This window comes from Oreochromis aureus, linkage group 22 (assembly GCF_013358895.1).
Source record: "Oreochromis aureus strain Israel breed Guangdong linkage group 22, ZZ_aureus, whole genome shotgun sequence".
In the NCBI taxonomy this organism is placed as follows: domain Eukaryota; kingdom Metazoa; phylum Chordata; class Actinopteri; order Cichliformes; family Cichlidae; genus Oreochromis; species Oreochromis aureus.
Genome location: NC_052962.1, coordinates 29,229,552 through 29,248,487, shown reverse-complemented (window position 1 = coordinate 29,248,487; position 18,936 = coordinate 29,229,552). Strand labels below are relative to the sequence as shown.

At 41.7% G+C, this 18,936-nt stretch overlaps 1 protein-coding gene across 2 annotated transcripts; it reads right to left on the bottom strand.

Moving 5' to 3' along the window:
- Nucleotides 1–297: 297 nt before the first annotated feature.
- zmym4.1 (zinc finger MYM-type containing 4, tandem duplicate 1) lies at nucleotides 298–18,836 on the bottom strand. Of its 2 annotated transcripts, none has more exons than XM_031748024.2 (27): nucleotides 18,620–18,836; nucleotides 16,096–16,819; nucleotides 15,584–15,697; nucleotides 14,594–14,670; nucleotides 14,292–14,444; nucleotides 12,548–12,774; nucleotides 12,198–12,393; nucleotides 11,820–12,023; nucleotides 11,188–11,347; nucleotides 10,985–11,100; nucleotides 10,706–10,885; nucleotides 10,239–10,389; nucleotides 9,975–10,147; nucleotides 9,725–9,869; nucleotides 8,331–8,429; nucleotides 8,189–8,226; nucleotides 7,806–7,950; nucleotides 6,726–6,838; nucleotides 5,912–6,140; nucleotides 4,867–5,094; nucleotides 4,600–4,709; nucleotides 4,034–4,211; nucleotides 3,756–3,907; nucleotides 3,469–3,583; nucleotides 3,128–3,376; nucleotides 2,835–2,964; nucleotides 298–1,628 (listed from the first exon to the last, which is right to left on the bottom strand). In XM_031748024.2, the coding sequence occupies exons 1-27, from the start codon at nucleotides 18,683–18,685 to the stop codon at nucleotides 1,409–1,411; spliced, it is 4,692 nt and encodes a 1,563-aa protein (XP_031603884.1). In that variant the 5' UTR covers nucleotides 18,686–18,836; the 3' UTR covers nucleotides 298–1,408. The 2 variants fall into 2 exon arrangements, with proteins under 2 accessions (XP_031603884.1, XP_039461715.1); XM_039605781.1 differs by having other exon boundaries at nucleotides 18,769–18,836.
- Nucleotides 18,837–18,936: the final 100 nt, after the last annotated feature.

The following is an 18,936-nucleotide window of genomic DNA, read 5'->3' as shown; positions in this document are numbered from 1 at the left end:
CAGGAAGACCACAGAGGAGATTCAAGGATGTACTGAAGGAGGACATGGAAAGTTATATTGGCACCTTTTAGTGTGATAGAGGAGGATGGAAGGGATAGGATGAGATACTGAAAGATGATCCACTGTGGTGACCCCTTAAGGTTTCACCCTGGTTCGATTTAAGCAACAAACCTACCTGGTTAGGTTCACTAAAAGATCATGGTTTGGGTTGAAATCAAATCACATTACAGATTCTGTCGAGACTAAGAGGCAGACCTCTCCCACAGGTGCAATTGTAGAGTCTCAAAAGAAAACAAGTGTTTTGAAGAGTTTTTTTATTCAAAATGAACATATAATAGAAAACACTCAAGAGAACCTTGGCAGCCACACTCTAAGGGGGTTAAAATAATCGAGACATACACAAACGGACAGCTTTATTTGCTTTCATATAATACCAGAGCTCATTATGCAAAAACTCACTGCTTTAAGGTTTGTTTAGTATGAAACAGAATCCCAAAATGAGCTTAAAACTTTAGAGTTGTAGGATTTTCTCTTTACTCAGATTGCTTGAAAGTCATAATGAGGGATAGCAGCTACATAACATTCAAATCTCTAATTTCTTAAAATGTAATTGAATCACTTCCAAAATCTTTAATCCCTTCAATCAGGCACCAATGATGATTTTTACATTGTTCGAGTAATTTTTTTAAAGATTGATAAGATCCTTTAAAGTATCTGAGGATTATCTGTTAACCACAAAACACAGTGTGAATTGTGTACATTTTCAACGTTTAGCATTACAACTTAAACAGGAATCTGGAAGAAAAATCAATCAAATCATGATTCAGGTAAAATCTCCAGTCAGATGTTAAAACTGTGATTTCTCAAAGTGAGATTGCAACAATTCTTGAGGTGTGCAAAAGTACTGACCCAGGAAATATTCTAACTACTGCAAACACAGACGTGTTCATTTTGGCCTCTGAGGTGTGAATGTAGTGAAACTAACAATACGCAGCTTTCTACTCAGGACCTCCATCACTCTGAGATGAAGGGCTAGCTTTAGAAAAACTTGGAAGTCCAGTGTGCACAGGAAGGTCAGGAATCATAACGCATGGAAGGAGATAAAAGTAGTATTTTCCATAAGACACAACCACATAAACACAGGAGGGCAGCTGCGTGCCCTGCTGAGCAGTAAACAGTCTTTAATGCTGAGCTGAGTCCAGCATCTCAGCCTCACCTCTACATAAGCGCCGTGAATCGGAGGTTCTGCCCAAACGTGCGTTTGAAATATGACTCTTTGCAGTTTCACGCTGCAGTTATGAATGTGAATGGGTTTTTTTTCCTGTCCGTTTATGTTCAGCGAACATTTTCGTTAATATCCAAACATTTACATCACTAGCTGCAACTCCGGTAAAAGGTCACTTCACGTTCACTCTGAATCCTCCTCCTCGGGTATAAATGGCGGGTCATCGCTCGTCTGCTGCTTTGTATCGAGATGCAGCTCTCTGACGGTGAGGATGCGGATGAGCATGGCCTCCATGGTGGTGTCATCCAGAGCGGTGGAGGAGAACCACAGCGGGCTGTTGGGGACACAGCAGCGCTCGGGGTGCAGGTAGAACATGTTGGTGCGCTGCTTAACCGACTCCGAGCTGGGCGGAAGACACGGGAACAAACAATTAGATTAACGTCAGAGTAACATGAGCGTCGGCCTGAGGACCATCTCAATCCAGCCCTGCACATCCTAACAAGAAATAAAACTTTAAAAGAATCAATAAGTGTCAGATTCAGAGTCTTTACTGACATTTAAAACACTTAAATCAACCTTTTATTAGTTGTGCAGTAGTGCAGATCAGGCAAGTGGCAAAATGTCAGCTTGTTTAAATTTACGAGGCTTATGTAATATTTCAAGTATAACTTATTATTACTTTAAATGAAATAAAATTTAAAATTAACATTAAAAAAAGATATTTCAAGTCACGTAATCAGTGTATTTGGCCAACTGGTAAAACATTTTGGCACCGCATCTTTAAAAACTCCCAACAAGCCTTCTTCGTCTAACACAAATTAAACAATATGATGTCACAAGTAAGAAAACTCAGAGGTTAAGCTAAAATTTGAGGACATGAATGAGAAGAAGGTAGTTAAGTGCCGAGTCTAAACTTCTCAGGCAGATCCTTTCAGAGCTTTGGTGCCCTGAAAGTTTAGCAGAGGAATACGTCCAGTCTGAGCACAAAAACATGATGCATTTGTGTTAGTTAATATCCTTCTTACATAAACAAACATAAAACTGGAGCTTCTGTCGCGATGCTGAAAGTGATGTGATCTCTTCTGCTGGTTTTAGATAAAAGTCTCTGTGCTTAACTGAGCCCACTGAGTGAGTTTTTATTTGTACTTTTTAAAATACTGGTTTTAGACAGTTTTGTGAACTACTCCTGTAATATTAGGTCTCAAAATCTGACAACAAACAATATATGTGCCACAAAAGAAGCGACTGTAGCTCAGGAGCTGCATTCATCCCTTTTTTTAACCAATTAGCTGCTGCAGGCTGAGAGGCCCCTGCAAAGGTCGCCAGTCCGTCACGGGCCTAACACAGATAACTAACCTCACCTACATAATTTAGAAGAAGCAAACAATCATGTTTTTGGACTCTGGAAGGAAACCTACACAGGCACAGAGAGAAAATACAAACTAGACACTGAAAGATTAAATAAATATACCTATTTAAATTACACTGAACATAGCAGTTATGTGGGAAAGGGAATTTATTTCACAAAGTTCATGTGCTGAAAGCTGAAAGCGGACTCCAACCAGCCACAGATCCATCGCGAGTGCGCCTGTGGTTGTACAACACTCACCACTTTGAGAGGTAGAACTCGTAAAGTCTCACGGGACAGCGAAGAGGGTTCTCCGTGTTCTCCATCATCTCCAGGATTTCCTCTTTACTCTCCTCCTCCTTCCGCTTCTTCGCTGGGCCACCCTCTGCATCTGAAGAGGACACATACAGACAGTGCAAGTTTCAGCATAATTTGTACATGAAAACAGTCAGAATCTGTTTGACTGCGAATGTTAGGTGGACTGTTGACTCTTAAATGCAAAATCAATGTTTTTAGCTCTGTGTGTTTAATTCTGGCGTTCTGCATGTTGGTACCTGACTCCGCCTCAGTTCCAGACAGCGGCGGGTAGAAGCGCAGGAATGTGGTCTTGGTGTTGTTTGGATTGGTTTTTGTGCAGCGCATGACATGTGCAAAGGACAGCTGACGGTGCTGCTCCACCTTGGTGAAGCCAAAGTACTTGCAGCAGAAGAAGAGCAGAGTGTTGAGGAGGACGATGGGGGAGTACGCCCCCAGCTGTTTACAGTCCCACAGAAACTCCTCCTCCACACGGGAGTGGATATAACCTGCAGAGGAAAAGTGACCCGCTGTAAATCTGAGCAAACGGACGTTTGTTTGTGTAACACCCACAGAGACAAAGGTGGTGTTGGTAACTAACCGCTGGGTGTGATTGAAGGTTTGAAACCTCGCAGCAAGTTGGTGAACTCAGTGGAGAACTTGTTATAGAAGCGATCCATGAAAATGTTCTCCACACGACCGTTTTGAAACAGATACTGCAGAGAAAGACAAAAAGTTTAGAGAACCAGGAAAGTAAAGGAAGTCTGGACTATGTTAGAAAATGGTTATAAATATGATGACATATTTAAGTGTATCCATATTTACACTTATAATACATGGAGGTCCTAACTGTTAATTTATTAAGTTTCTCTGAGAAAAATGTCTTGCCTGTTGGATGCCGAGGCAGAGGTAAAACATGGTGTCGGGCGAGTACGGCTCTCCGTTTGGTCGTTTCACCTCAGCGATAAAGCAACAGAGGCCGTAGCTGAGCTCAGCGGTGGTGCAGCGAAGAAGATCCTCCTTCAGCTCCAGAGGACGCGCTAACATCAAGATTAAAAGCATTTTTTTTAATTATAAAGTCTCAACAGAGACAGAAAAGGCAGAGAAAGCAGGAAATGCGGTCTGCAGTGCTGCAGTGTTTGAATGCATTTCATATTCAGACTTACAGCCAAAGCGTGGATTCTCCAGGTTGGGCTGAGTTTGCCTCCACTGGATCCATCGCTTCCAGGCATCTACTCCATATTCACTCTTCAGTTTGGGGATTTCTACATCAACGGGCTTTTTGGAAGTACTATTTGCCGAAGACGTTTCAGCAGCCTTAGACTGACGCTGTGGCTTACGACCCTGTGATAACATATAGAGAGGATGCATTATGGATATAATGGGGACATTTTAGACAACACAGACCAAAGTCATTCAAGCCATTCAAGTAACAAGTCTTGCAGCTCTGCAGCCTTCTTCGATTAAACCATGCTGGTTATTTTTAAGCCCCCATCTAAACGAGGGAGACACTTAAAACTTTCATTTAAAAAAAAAAAAAAAAAGAAGAAGGAAAAGGTTGAAAACCTACTATGTTATACTACTGCTACTACTACTACTACTACTATGTTTCCTGTTTTGACACATAATTATGGGTGGAGGGGTCACACAACACCATCTTTTTGTTACATCATCTCCTTCTTTAATGTTTTGTTGCATATAATCCAGCTTTAGATATGTAAGCAGCAGTTACCCTCTTCTCTCTGGCTTTCCTGTGAGCTTGTCGTCGTATTGGAGCAGTAGGCGGGGGGCTTGGGGACTTGTTGCACTGCTCTCTTTGTCGGGCCATCCTTTCCAGAGTTTCTGGCAATGACATGACATCAAACATGAGACTAAATGCACAAAAGCCCAGAGCAGATCTTTGAAGGGGTTAAAGTAAAAATGTCCACATAAATGTATATAAAGTTGGAGATAAACTCCCTGAAGATTCAGCTTTATGGATGTATGCCTATCATCTCACCAACAGTGAAGTCAGCTTCGATGTCCATGGGAGGCGGGCCAGGAGGTGATGCGGGCTCAGGCTCACTGGGCATGCCCACTGATACATCTAAAACTGAGTTGAGCTTCTCGTTGGCGTAGCTTTTACTTGGCGAAAAGGGCCCCGCGTCCGAGGAGGCATCCTCCCAGCTGTTGAGGAAAGTGGCCAGCTCGTCGGTGTCCAAGTCATCACTGTAGTTACTGACATGGTCTGCAAAATAACCATCACAGTGTCTGTTAGTACAGCATGAATACACTGTTAATAACACCAAAAACCAAAAATATCTGTATGGGGATAAAATGGTGCAACTTTGACAGATAATTCAAATGAACACCGAGGTTATTAAAGTTAATTAATTGTCAATGGAAAATTGTACTTAGTAGTCAGTATAAGCTTTTAATGATATAAGTTTGCATATGATAGAATACTGTATGTTGACCTCTGATGACTTAGACTGTTGTCCACTACAAGACTGTTTTATAAATTCTTTCTCACAGCGATAATAGCTGAACAAGCAGGAAGAGGAGAGCTGGACACTTTTATCTGCGCTCCTTAACAAGAAGAGGGGCTGCGTCCTTCTGAAATCTCACAACACACACACACATACACCTGACCCACTCTTATCTTCACTCCCTACGCACTAACATTCCTCTGCCTATGAATAGACGTATTCACTGTTGTATTGCTTTGTATATAAATAAAGACCAGAGCGGTAACAGAGCGCTGATCACAGGGCCCCCACTCTGTTGTGAGCGTTCTGTGACCGCCCTTGCAAGTAAAGATCTACAGTGTGTCTCTTCACTCTCAGCTGAAGAAGTGTCATTTAGAATAAATCTCTTGACATTAATTATGCATTTACAAAACTAACTTATAAATATGACAATTTTTCTTTAGTTTTAGTCAGTATGGTCAAATATGTCAATACAACTTCCCTCGAGAGCCACTGGTGCACAAACTTGATGGCCTAATGCTCTGAGTACGCTCTCCCTTTCATCTTTTCATGGCTTTATTAAATGTTTCGTCTCACCATCTGTGACGGGTGCTTCTTGCTTTTCAGCCGCTTTCTTCACCGCTTTTTCCTCTTTGTGCGTCTCCGGCTTGTCGTTGTTCTCGTCGTCTTCGGCCACCATCTCCGCCATGAGGATGAGTTCTGCCTCGTACGGATCGGACGGGATCTTCTGTTTGATCTCCTGGATGGTCTCCACGATGCGCTCAGCACTGTCCATCGTCACAGGAAGAAACATTGGCACAGGAAGCTGAGGTAGAAAGAAAGAAGGAGCTCATGAGTGGGACCTTAGTAAGGGCAAAAACAAAGCTGAAGATTAAAGGCTCCAGAGTGTGTAATGTAATTTATCCATGGCGAGAGCCTATCCCAGCTGCCATAGGGCAAGAGGCAGGGTACACCCTGGACAGGTCACCGATCTGTCACAGGGTTAACTATAATATACTAAATATATTTTATTTTGAAATTTTGTTTATAAGATTCTTTTTTTTCTATCATTTGAACATCCTGTCTGAATCAAAATGCTTTGGGTCACGGGGTCACGCCTATGGGTCATGTGTAAATATATATGCCTGTTCATTGAGCTACATTTTTTATTTATTGCTGCTGTTGATTTTTTTCTCTAAAGATTATTTCTATTGTTACAGTGCGTGGTTTTGTCACAAGCATGTTTACAATTTCCCAAATAAAATCCACCTTGATCTTAATATTCCTCATTTTTATTATTCTAAATAAACCTTAAAAAGAAAAATGTAAATTGTAAGAAATAAAGTCATGGGAAAAATTTGAACTAATTAGAAATAATATAGTTCTAAGGTGGTTGCAGTGTTAGACATACAGGTAACGGCAGGCCAACAGGCTTGGGAGTGCACTGGCTGTACATGTTCATGGGTACAGGAAGGTACACCGGCACAGGAACAGGCAGGATCACCATTTTTGGGAAGATATCATCTACAGAGAGAAAAAAACGGAACAGTAGGTGTGATTAGATAAGAACATGGCGCAGAGTTCGCTCCTCCAGTAAATATGTTTAAAGAGGAAACATGCACAATGTGCAAAGACAAACAAATACTTTACATTTAGTCTTGTCTGTAAAATCATGAGTATACATCAGTGCTCTGCACAGAAAGTTCAAACTTCAAAGCAATAGTTAAGCATTTGAATAAGATTCCTCTCCACAAGCATTCACTGTCTTCATAACAACATAAACTCAGCTGATTATGACCCTTACCCTTTAACCTGTGTTTGTGACCTGAGCGTTAAACACTGAAGTGCAGCTAGCAGCAGTAATTCAGGCTTCATCCACACTAATGCGTTTTCGTTTGAAAACGCATCGTTTTCTCTCCGTTTTGGCCTCCCGTCCACACTGAAACAGCGTTTTCTTCAAGGAAAAACGCAGCGCTTTGAAAACGCTCTCGAAAACGCATACATTTCAAAATGGAGCTGTCCCGTCGCAGTGTGGATGCTCGAAAAACGCAGACTTTCTAAAACAATGACGCATTTTAGTCATTGTGACCAATTAAACAAAGATAGCGGAGTGCATTATACAGCAGTTGTTTTGATTGCTCTCAATTTTAACATCCCTGAAAAAGATGAATATCAGTTTGTACATGCTCCAGATAGCTTTTCTTCAAATTCTTTAATCCTCACTCGCTTTTGCGCATGCGCAGGACTGGAACGTAAGCGTTTTCGGTTGTTTCAATGTGGACACGCAACTCTGTGAAAACGACTGAAAACGCTAGTGTGGACGCGGAGCGTTTTCAGACGAAAACGCCGTTTTCAAATCTATCTGGGCTAGTGTGGACGTAGCCTCAGTTGCAGTAATCAATCAGATTGAACAGCTATTTGAAGCTTTTTAAACACAGAGTAAAGCGAAGGTGTTGCCCTGACAGAGACACTGCCTGTGTGCTTCTTTTACCCGTCTGTGCCTCCACGTCAACCGTCTGCGTTTTGCAGGAGACTCCTTTGTTCTGCACCAGCGGTCTACAGAGCAGAGCCTTGTTCTTCAGGATTTTAGTTGGAGGAGGAGGATGAGTCTTTACCGTTTCTGTCTGAATGCTGATCTGAAGGACAGAAAAATGACAATAACATCTGTAAAGTTACTCAGCTGTAACACTACATGGGCTACTTCTAGTTAAAGTTATCTGAACTAAATGTCCCAAAGACTTCCTTTAAAAGCACAAGTGCATCATTTCACCCAAAAAATATATTTTTCATAAACACAACTTACACTGAAAAAAAAATTGGAAAAAATACACCTGCATACAAAAAAAAATAAATGAATTAAAAAAATGTACTTACATGTCCGGAGGTCTTTGACTGAGAGTTTGATGCTGTGCCTGCAGAAAAAAGGCAAAATATGAAACTCGTGCAGCTCCTGATCATTAAGAGTACAAAATGATTTCTTTTTAATCTCTTGCGTGTGTTTGTTTTTGTTTTGTACTTTGTTGGGCACTTCTATCAGAAGTGTTAGGTTTTCCTTTTGGGGTGCCAGCGAGCGAGATGACGTTGGCGATCACAGGTGTGGCCTCTCCTGTGCTGGCTGAAAGCAAAACAGCGACAAACTTAAAACATCTCAGTAGGAAGTCGCTCCCGGCTCCTTCCTAAATCCTCAGAGAGAGGCATTCTTGGTCTTACTTTGTGACCCAGTTGCAAAACATCTTTTAAGCTTTTCTAGTTTAAGAATTAATTTAAATCAATTAAGGAATAAGGAAATCTCGAGTTGTGCACGATTAGTAAACATTTAGCTTTGTTGCCTTAATAGTTAGTACCAGAAATATTCATATTTTATTAATGAACAACGACAGTTAACAGCTGGTGTCAAACATGCAGTCCAGTGTTGCAGCAGCTCAGTTTTACAGACTTGCATGCAATGCAGATGTTGCCATCAGATGATGAACGAAACAGTCAGTGCCATCCACATCTCTGCCAACTTCACATTGACTCGTTCATGGAGATTATATATTACACTGCAACAACTGTGCATGCGGTGGACTTCAAAGAAGTCTGTGAAGCTGTGTTGTCTCGAGCTGTCTGTGTCCGCAACACAGTCTGAATAAGCCTCGGTGCCTCTTTGATTTGCCACATTAGCATTTCTTGATGGTCTGTCTTTACAGCAGCACAGTGGTTAAGGGTGTGGGGTCACAGTAAGAGCTCTGTGGGTTTAAATCCTGGCTTTCTGTGAGGAATTTATATGTTCACCATGTATCTGTGTGGATTCTCTCCAGGTGCAGGTTCCTTCCCACAGTCCTGAGACCTGCATGTTATGTTACATAGTAATTCTAAATTGGCCTTAGGTGTCAACATGACCACAAATGACTGTACATCTCTCTGCGCTAGCCCTTAACATCAAACTGGCTTATATGTGACCCCCTTCATGTTTTGTAGCCACTCAATCAAAAGAAAGTAATACTTCACTCTACTACAGTTTTAAAGACTGCTAAGGAGAGCTTAGCCAAACTCATCAAACCCAAACTGATTTTATCAAAAGCAGCAGCTTCAAAAGTCATTAATTAAACTTTGAACATGTCTGAACAAGCCTCACCCTATACCAGCTGTCACAGGGTGAGGCAAATTACACCCTAGTCAGCATGCCAGTCCATCACAGGGCTGACTCAGAGTCTCATACTCTTGAAACCAGTTTAGATTTATCCCAACATTTAAGTCAAACAACAGGAGGAAACAGGAGAAAGCCAACAAAGAGACTGGGAGAACGCACAGGTTCCACACATGCCGTTCAAACCAGTGAGGCAACAGTGCTAACCACTACATCATTAAAAAATAAATATATCAGATAAAGTTACAGATTCAAACAGGGATAAAAACAACGCTATGCACCTTTCACGACTTCACCCTGCGTGGCCACTTTCTCACAGCAGAACTGCAGCAGACAGCTGAGGTCGCAGAAGTGTTTGACTTCCCCGAGCATGGGAAGGCTCTGCTTTAGCTTCCCTTTCTGCCCGCAGGTGTCGCACTTTGCAACCTGAGTGGAAAAGCAATGTGTTTACTTGGAGGAGGAGATCATGCTCACAGAGATGGCCGCTTTGGTGTAACTATGATTTTAATATCTTTACTGCGGTTTGCTTACGTGGCAGAAGAGCATGGTGTACTTGGACCTGCACTCCTCCGAGCAGAACTCCTCCGTCGAGCCTCCGTACTGTGCCGTCACCAGCTTCTTTGAGACGGAGTGGCAGTAAACGCAGGAATGACAGTGTTTCCCCCAGTTTTTACTCAAGTCGTGTCTGAACAGGAGCTTACAGCCTGGACACACAGAAAGGCCTTAAAATAAATACAGATTTCAGAGCAGAATCAGGTTCTTACAGCTGACGAGTCGATTTCCACGACTCCTTACCGTCGCTGCAGAAGTAACAGTCTTTGTTGTTGACTCTCTTCACGTCTCTGGTGATCTTTTCGATCATACAGTACTCGCACACACTCGTCACGTTGTTGGCTTTCTTAAACTCATGAGAACAGTCCGCGCTGCACAGAAAAACCATCTTGTCCTGCACGCACACACAGATGGTACAAATCATGAGAAATGTCAGCCTGAACGGACAAGGGCTATTTTCTGTTGTCATTTTCTGTGACAGTCTTGAAAGTGTTAACAAGACTTTACCCGTGAGGACCAAAAGCATTTCAGGCCCTCATACAAACTGCAGTGACTTTCATTTAAAGCCCACAGGAACACTGTAGTGGTATTACTGATCTCTAAATGTAAAACTTTCCACTCATAATTTATTTGTTTCCATTAGAAACTGTAGATTAAAACTGCCTGTTCATTAAATGTCTCCAAATACACACCAACACACAGCGAGTTACCTTAATCTGGATGAGCTCAGGTTTAAAAGTGATGATGCGGGAGCACTGGAAGCAGTTCAGTTTCTGGGACCCTTTCGCCTCCTGTTGCGGTGGCGTTGTACTAACGGGCTGAATTTGGGACGATCCCACGGGCAGCTTCGTAAAAACATTCACCTGCTTCTGCGACTGCTTAAATTTTTCCTAAAGCGCAGAAAAAGAAACAACAGAAGTCTGAAATACCAGCTTTCATTTTTCAAAAATCTTTCTTAGGTTTGTCTTTAAATAACTTTAAGTAAATACCTGAAAAGCCATGACACACGGGAGAGTGCAGAAATTCCTGATGGAGGTATCTGACATGGCCAGGTGGTAGGACGGCACACTGTTTTTGCCACAGTTATCACAGTTTATCCGAGCACCTGAGACCAAATTAATCCATCATAAACAATCATTTAACAAAAACAAGTACAAAGTTTAATCTTCAATGTGAAGCTGCTGTCGCGTACCTGAAGAACTAACAGTCTGGACTTTGTACGCCATCACACAGCTGCTGCTGCAGAAAAGATCCACAGAGTCATCACTGTTTTTGCTGTCCACCATTTCTGCCAGAAAGCGGGCGGTGCGACACATTGTGCACGGCTGGGTCATCTTGGTTATCTTGCTTTTCTGTGAATTTATAAAAAAAAAAATGAGAGGCATGTTGCAAACAACCTCAACAGTTTTAGCTCTCAGAGTAAGAAAGAGGAGGCGAGAAAGTTAACTGGCTTTGTTTCCCACATGTGCTGACACTCACTGCGGGCATGCAACTTTAAAATAGTGCTAAAAAAAATCTCTTCTTTAACCCTTTCCCCCATAGAGACGAAATCTATAGACCCCCTCTGTTCTTTTAATGAACAGTTTGGACACCACCAATAAAGTTTGCAGGTTTTTCAAAGGGTAGCTCTACAGGCAGAGGCCACCCTCTGCCTTCGGAGTTACTCCAACTGGGCTTTCAAGAGTTCAAATGAAGACTAATTCAAAATAAATGTATCTGCAATGAATTCTGCATAAGCGTGTTATCAGACTACAGCATCAAGGTTTCACAGATGACATGTTTAGGGTCAAAACAATAAGAGAAAGCATAGAACCGTTTCCATACCTCTTTGTATTTCCCCAAACAATCCAGGTTGCACACGGTTTTGCTGCCCTCTTCCAGCTTCAGCATGAGTGGTTTGCTGTGGCAGTACGAGCCACAGTTGGCGCAGCCCGCCATCGCAAGGTTATTTACTGTACGGAAGCGGTTAAAGCAGGCGTCACTGCACATCTTGTGGACAGCACCGCTCAGGATCACCTCGTGTTTGCTCTGCAGAGAGACGGGAAAGAGCAGCACAGGTGAAGAGTTTTCACACTATCTGCATAGTTTTATATGGTATAAATACTGCATGAGACAAGGAGGACATTTTAAACACGGTTTGGATAATTCTATATTAAATAATTGAAATAATCATTAGCGACAGTCCTGTTTTGTTCGACTTACGACACAGTATCTGGTGCACATGCTGCAGAGTGACTGTGGTACAGTCTGTAGAGCTTTCACAGCAACAGCAGTTTTCCTGAAGTTGGAGACAGTTTTCTTGTAGTTGAAGGAGGTCAGGCAGATCTGGCCACAGAACTCTTTCATGAGTCCTTTGAGATCCGGAGCCAGGATGACGTCTTGAGGCCGAATTATCAACCTAGAGGGACGGGAGGAAAAGAGGCCAAGAAGAAATCCAAATTCAGTCAAACTACAATGCAGTTTACTTTCAGGTATATCACTGGGTGACATTACTTCACCCATCAAACAGTAGTAATAACAGTACTAAGCCTACTCTAGTCTGCAGAACTCACTTTTGGCAGTTGTGGCAGATTTTAGTGACTCCCTTGACCTGAGACAACGAGAGGCAGGTGGTGGAGCAGAAGAGCGCTGGAGAGCCCTTCCTCTGGAAAGCCGTCTGTCCCTTCATCAGGTTCTTCTTACAGTGAGCGCAGAACATGTGCGAAGACGGCGGGCTGATGATGGGCAGCGTCTGCGTTTCAGAACTCTCAGAATAGACGGATCCGATCCTCAGGTCCTCCTTTCAACATGAGAAAAACGTCAGTAACGGTTCAGGAATTCAGGCTTCATTCTCAGAAAACACTGGACCCAGACCAGATCCTGTCTGATGATGTTATATATTATTATATTATAATAGCAGCAAAAGATTTTCTCTTTGGTGTTCCTCGGGTTTCCCACAGCTGTGGACTTTTCTAGACATCAGCTAAGGAGATCCACGTGACAATGAAAATGTCCAAGCTACTGAGATCTGACACTAAACAGTTTTAAACCTGCAAAGTCCAAATGTGACAACATGTCATGTTCTGCCACCAAACTTATCACTTACACAAGTAATCATATGTTTGCAGCTGGTTTCCTGCTGCTGTTAACTCCATGTAAGAAAGAATAATTCTCTTCCTCCTTCAATTTCCAGATTTCAGGTGTGAAAAGCTTTTAATGCTGCAAAGTAGTGAATTAACCATCTTTTATGGCAATGGTGTAATACTGGTAGAAATATGTTGCTTTAGGAACTACTGGATATTTCAGGAAGTCTAGTTTGAGGTACAGATCTGTGAGTCTGAACCTCTTCCTGCACTCTGGTTTATTACAGGAGTGGGGAACGCACTGCAGGTTTTCGATATCACCCTGAATCAAATGATTAGTTCATTACCAGACCTCTGGAGAACTTCAAGACATGTTGAGGAGATAATTTAGCCATTTAAATCAGCTGTGTTGGATCAAGGACACATGTAAAACCTGCAGGACACCGGCCCTTGAGGCCTGGAGTTCCCCACCCCTGGTTTATTAGACTCAATGTCGGTCATGCCAAGTATATAACAGCCGGAATAAAGAACTGATGAAACGAAGAAACCAGTAATTATCCTGAAATATGCAAGTTGATGTGCGAGTCTACCTGATCTTGTCCCAGATTTATTTTTTTTTTGTCTTGGTATCATTGCTGCTCACAGACTGGGTCCATTCATACAAGTTACCCCCTCCATCTCTCACAAGCAAGCCAGAGGACAACCACTCTCAGTGTTCTGGGTCCACTGCAGGGTGTCTGGTCATTTGGACATGCCCAGACCATCTCAAATTCTCAGATTCTGAAAAATTCTCCTCCTTGATTTCATTTCTTTTTCTCTAATATTAGATTTCTAATGACAGAAACAAAGCACATCCATATTGGAGACATCACTGAGTATCGTTAGAAAGCCTTCATAGATGCAGGCCTGTTCGCCCTCTGTCATTGTCGTAACTTACACCTTTTTTTGGGACCACTGCATCATACTCCCAGCTCGTGTCAAGTGTTCTTTTGCAGCCACTTGGGACTCTTTGTTTTACACCTTTGCACTACAGACATCATGTGCCTCTTCCTTTCCAGCCTTTTTGTTCACTACATGGGTTTTGAATATCAAATATTTCATTTCAGTAACTGCTGTTCAATCTCCCAAAGTTTCTGCAACTGTCTCCACACCTGATCGTTGCATGACAGCTCTGCATACGCTTGCCAAATCTAATAGCATAACTCCACAAATCCTTAAGCAGAGTGTGTCTCACCCTTGCAGTATTAGGCTCATCTTTCACACTTGCTGTAGAGGAACTGGACATTAGAGCTTGTTCATATTCCTCATCCACCGGCTCGTCCTTCACAGTGACCAACGGAGGTGAAGGAGACAACTTGACACTTTGGGTTGCAGTGCGCAGCCTCTCCTAGAACAAGGAGTACATGTATATGTTGTTTATTTTGATGGAAAGCTTATGGTGACAGCCTAATCAATAGTTTTCGATGAACTTTCACGCATATTAATAGAGCAGGTACGAAAAGCCTGAAACCCAAATTCTATCTTACTTCTACTTACAACATCTAATCTCGGTATAGAAAGCTTGACGACTTTCATGCCGTTCAACATCATCGCTGGTGACGAGCTGTCTCTTCCTACAAGAACACATGAGCCACGTGTGAGCAAAAGTGTAAAAGGAAGTGAACACAAAAACACGAAGAACATGAATGAATGCAAACATTCACAACAACTGTCACTGTGTCACAGACAAAACAAAATTCATACTGAACCACGGTCTGAGTGTTAAGATATTTTAAAAAAAGATTGTGTTTTTAGTGGCTCTTTAGTGCCATGGTTTAATCATTCATTTAACCAGTCAATGATCCCTCGTTTAACCCTGGGAGGAGACAAAAATACCTCCAAGGTTGCTTCAGGAAGGGAACATGGTGTAAAACCCCAAATCAAACGTGCTCGTGAATAACAGAGCAGCCAAAAAGCAGCTTTATGTTGAGCGTGAGCCATTAAACTAAAAAATATTCAGTAATGTTAAATTTTATTCAATGTTTTCTTAGTTACACAGTTACAACCTTTTTAACCAACTAAGAGCCAAAATGCTGAGATGCTTGTTTGCCTTTGACCATTTCAGAAGGGACAAATACTTCCTTTATTAGCGCGTTCCCTTTTGGCAGATGACTGCATGTGTAAACATAACAGCAGATCTGTGTTACCTTATTTGATCTATATATCTGCATTTTAATTTCTATCAATAACAAGAAAAAAAAAAGAAAATCGGGTTTGTTCAGCCAAATTTGAAAAGATCTTTGGACTCTAATAAAGCATTTGTATTTCACAAAGGTTCAGTCAGGATAGTCGTTTCATGTGAACCGTACCATTTTAGTCTTGTTATATACAATTTTTTATGTATGTGGACTTCTAGGGGTTTTTTTTGTTTATTTATTACAAATTTAATGAAAATATTAATATAAAAGTTTGTTCTGCTGCCAAGATTTTCCACATAATGAGATTATAATTTCATACTATTTGTAGTTTGGCATTGAGATCACCCACCTGTACTTCCTGTGGCCTCAGACGATGGAGACGAGCTGGACTGCATCAAGTCTGAAGTTGTGGGTTTCACATCAGCTTCCTCCGTAACAGAGTTACTGTCCTCCGCCACTGAGGCTGTGTGGGAATTTTAAAACACAGGATTTAGTGGGATGACAAAAACTACGCCTTCCAAATGAGAACACACAGTTCTGCCATGCTGTCTTTAAAGGAGGAGTGAAAGCATTTCTACAGCTCAGTGTGCTCTGACGTGGACTCGACAAAGGTTGCAGGGTAACAAAGGTCAAAGAGTCTTTTTAGAGAAGCCTGTCTGCGTTTAAAAGTTACAAAATGTTTGCAGTGGTCACTTTTTAGGAAATACATTTTTGGCCTTTAGCAGATGAAGGAGTGTCAGAGTAGATGTTTTCTCATATTTGCTGATATTAAAAGTTTTATTTATTTAGATAATTTCCTACAAGATCATAAAGATTCTATTTTGCATCTACAAATCTACCAATCAAAGAGCATCTTTATACCTGTATTTGAAGCGTCAGGTGAGCGGCTGCTTTCCATATCCTTCAAGCTGTTCTGTTCCTCCTCTTTCATCTGAGCTTCCTGCTCCACCTGATCCACTGTACCGATGTCCATCATCTCATCGAGTTCATCGCCTGCTGTCAAAACCTTTGGTTTACAGCCGATGGATGACTCCTGCTCTGTGCAGACTTCCTCCTTAGTGTCATTCCTTGTGTCCATGTTTTCATCAGTGTTTTTTATTTCGTTCTCCTCCTCATGATCAGGAGCTGCGTCCATGCATGTATCCTCACTGACATCTGCTACTGCAGGGCTTTCCTCTAGGCTCTCATCTTTCACTGCAAGATCTTCTGCCTTTGACTCAACCCCTTCATCAGATATCACCTCAAGACCCTCGTCAGATTTCACCTCAGGAGCCTCTTCTTGGGGCTCTGTGGTGCTACCTGGCTCACCATCATTAACCGTAACGGTCTCCTCTGTCTCCTCTGCAGAAAAAGCTTGTGATGGAGATGTAGAACCAACAGAGTGGATCACCTCGGTCTCAGTTTCTTTAAGTTCTGCTTCTTCACTTTCCATATCTTTTTCAGCAGGAGCAGCATCATTATCCTCTTCCCTCTCTTTGGAAAGTTCATGGGAAGATTCATGAACGTGTTCCGTTTCTCCAGCGTCCACCGATGTTGCTGCTTCTGAAACGGCCTCCACAGCCTCTCCATCTGTCCCCTCGGTTACCTATGGGGACAACAGAGAGTTTACAGAACGCACAGAACGAAGTCTCTGCCCTGTGTACTAAGCCAATTACTAACGTCCACTATGGACAAAAACAGAACAATTAGTTCTGAATTTTTCTAGATTTGCACTTCTATAAAATATGATATGCAGCAACGACTGCAAATGTGAGAATTCAATTATTTTTATTGTCATTCCAACAGATGTATTTACAGGCAGTAAAAGTAAATTTTGCACTCAGGTTCTGGTTAAAAGCCAACATAAATGAGAAAAGACAAGAGCAAGATATACAGAAACAAAGAATACAAAACAACAGAAGTGTGCGGTGCAAAGACCAGACGAAAGCTGACCAATAAAAACACATTTTAGAAATCAAACATTTATTTATTCACTTCTTGCATAGCTGTGAGTATCTTCTGCCGTGTCCGTTTTAGTGTTTTGAAAAGAGACTCTTCTTTTAAAGGACCCAAACATTTCTGTCACTTCTCATGTATGGTGGGGTTTTAAAATAATAAAACACTACAGATACATTTAAAATCTGTACTTAGCTACGCTAATGCAACTCAGTCAGATATGCTTCTTTTTTTTAGATATTCACTCAAGACCGAACATGACTGTGCCTAAGAGTTTCAAAACCACAGGGCTGTGAAATATGAGCTGCACAAAACCTAAGTACAACAGGAAACACATCCCACCACTCTGTAGCCAAATTTAAACAAGGTGGTTGTTTGTGCAGTTAATAATAAAGCTCTAAAATCAAAACAAAGTACAGAATCGTCTGCCAAACACCAGTTAAAAAAAAAAAAAAGACTAAAAAGCTGTCTGTCTTAGACCTAAAATATCCATCTTTGCTGATACTGAATTCTCCTGAAGACTCATAATGCCCATGATGCTTCACTCTTCAAACTAAGCAACAGAGGTGTTTGCAACACAAGCGGAAGAAATGGTCACACCGCAGGGATGTGCATACCACATTGATAAAACCTCATTTTAGGGATATAAAAGCGTTACCATAAGGTGATCTGAAGCACTAAAAACACAATGAACTGCTTTCATGTGCAGCAGGATCAACCTCAGCAGTGTCCGCTTCACTAACTGCATGGTGTAATTAATTAAATAGCCTTTAAAACTATCAGTGGGGCTAGTCAGCGTTCAGGTTTGGTGCAGGTTAAAGACCCGACCGCATTTTGCGAAGCTAAATTCTGCAGCACGGATTTATGCAAAGTTTAGCAGCCTAAGTTTGCAATAGATGTACCTTATCAGTGACCATTTAATAAACACGGGGTGTGTGCTTCACACACACACACACACATTATATACATATATATATATATATATTATATATATACACACACACTCAGTATAGATTCAATGCAAAGGTTTAATTTCTGTTTAAGGCGTGCAGCAACACCATAACAAGTTAGCTTACTACAGCGTGGCTGCTGCACAGAGGTTTGACAAATGGCTGTGATATTCAGTTAGACTGTAGGTAATGGGTGTTATTGCCTCTGTACAAGTCACTTCCTTGGAGTTAGCCATGTTTTTTGATATATTAATTACCAGACCTGTAAATAGAGAACTACTAGCTCAGCCTTTGCTAAGCTAACGCTAGCCTGCTTAAAGATCCATGCAGCTAGGACTGCGGTTAGTCGTAGCTGCACGTGTGCGTGTTTCACCACGCAATAAATAACATCTGCAAATATTAAATACCCGCTCTGTTTATAATTCTTTTGGATGCAGATATATGATTTTAAAAAGTGTAGTTCACCGCCGTAACAACGTGCACAGAATTACCGCGCCGACCTGCACAGGAGTCACTTGATTGGTGGTCAGATGTTCGCATCCGTCGCTAGTTTCCGTATCAGCCATGGTGGTCCCAAATCACCAATTCTTTGAGTTTATCAATAAAATGCGACTAAGCAATGGTAAACAAACTCTAAAACAAAAAACACCTCAAAATGCATCCCCTTGCTACCAGTCCCAGTTCTTCTTCGGTCAAGCTCTACGCCATGTTTTAGATTGCTTTTCCGCCTCCTAGTGGCAAGGAAAATACTACAATGGTGCGAGCCAAAATAATATGTATCTCACTCAAATAGAACAGCTGCTGTTTGTATTTGTTA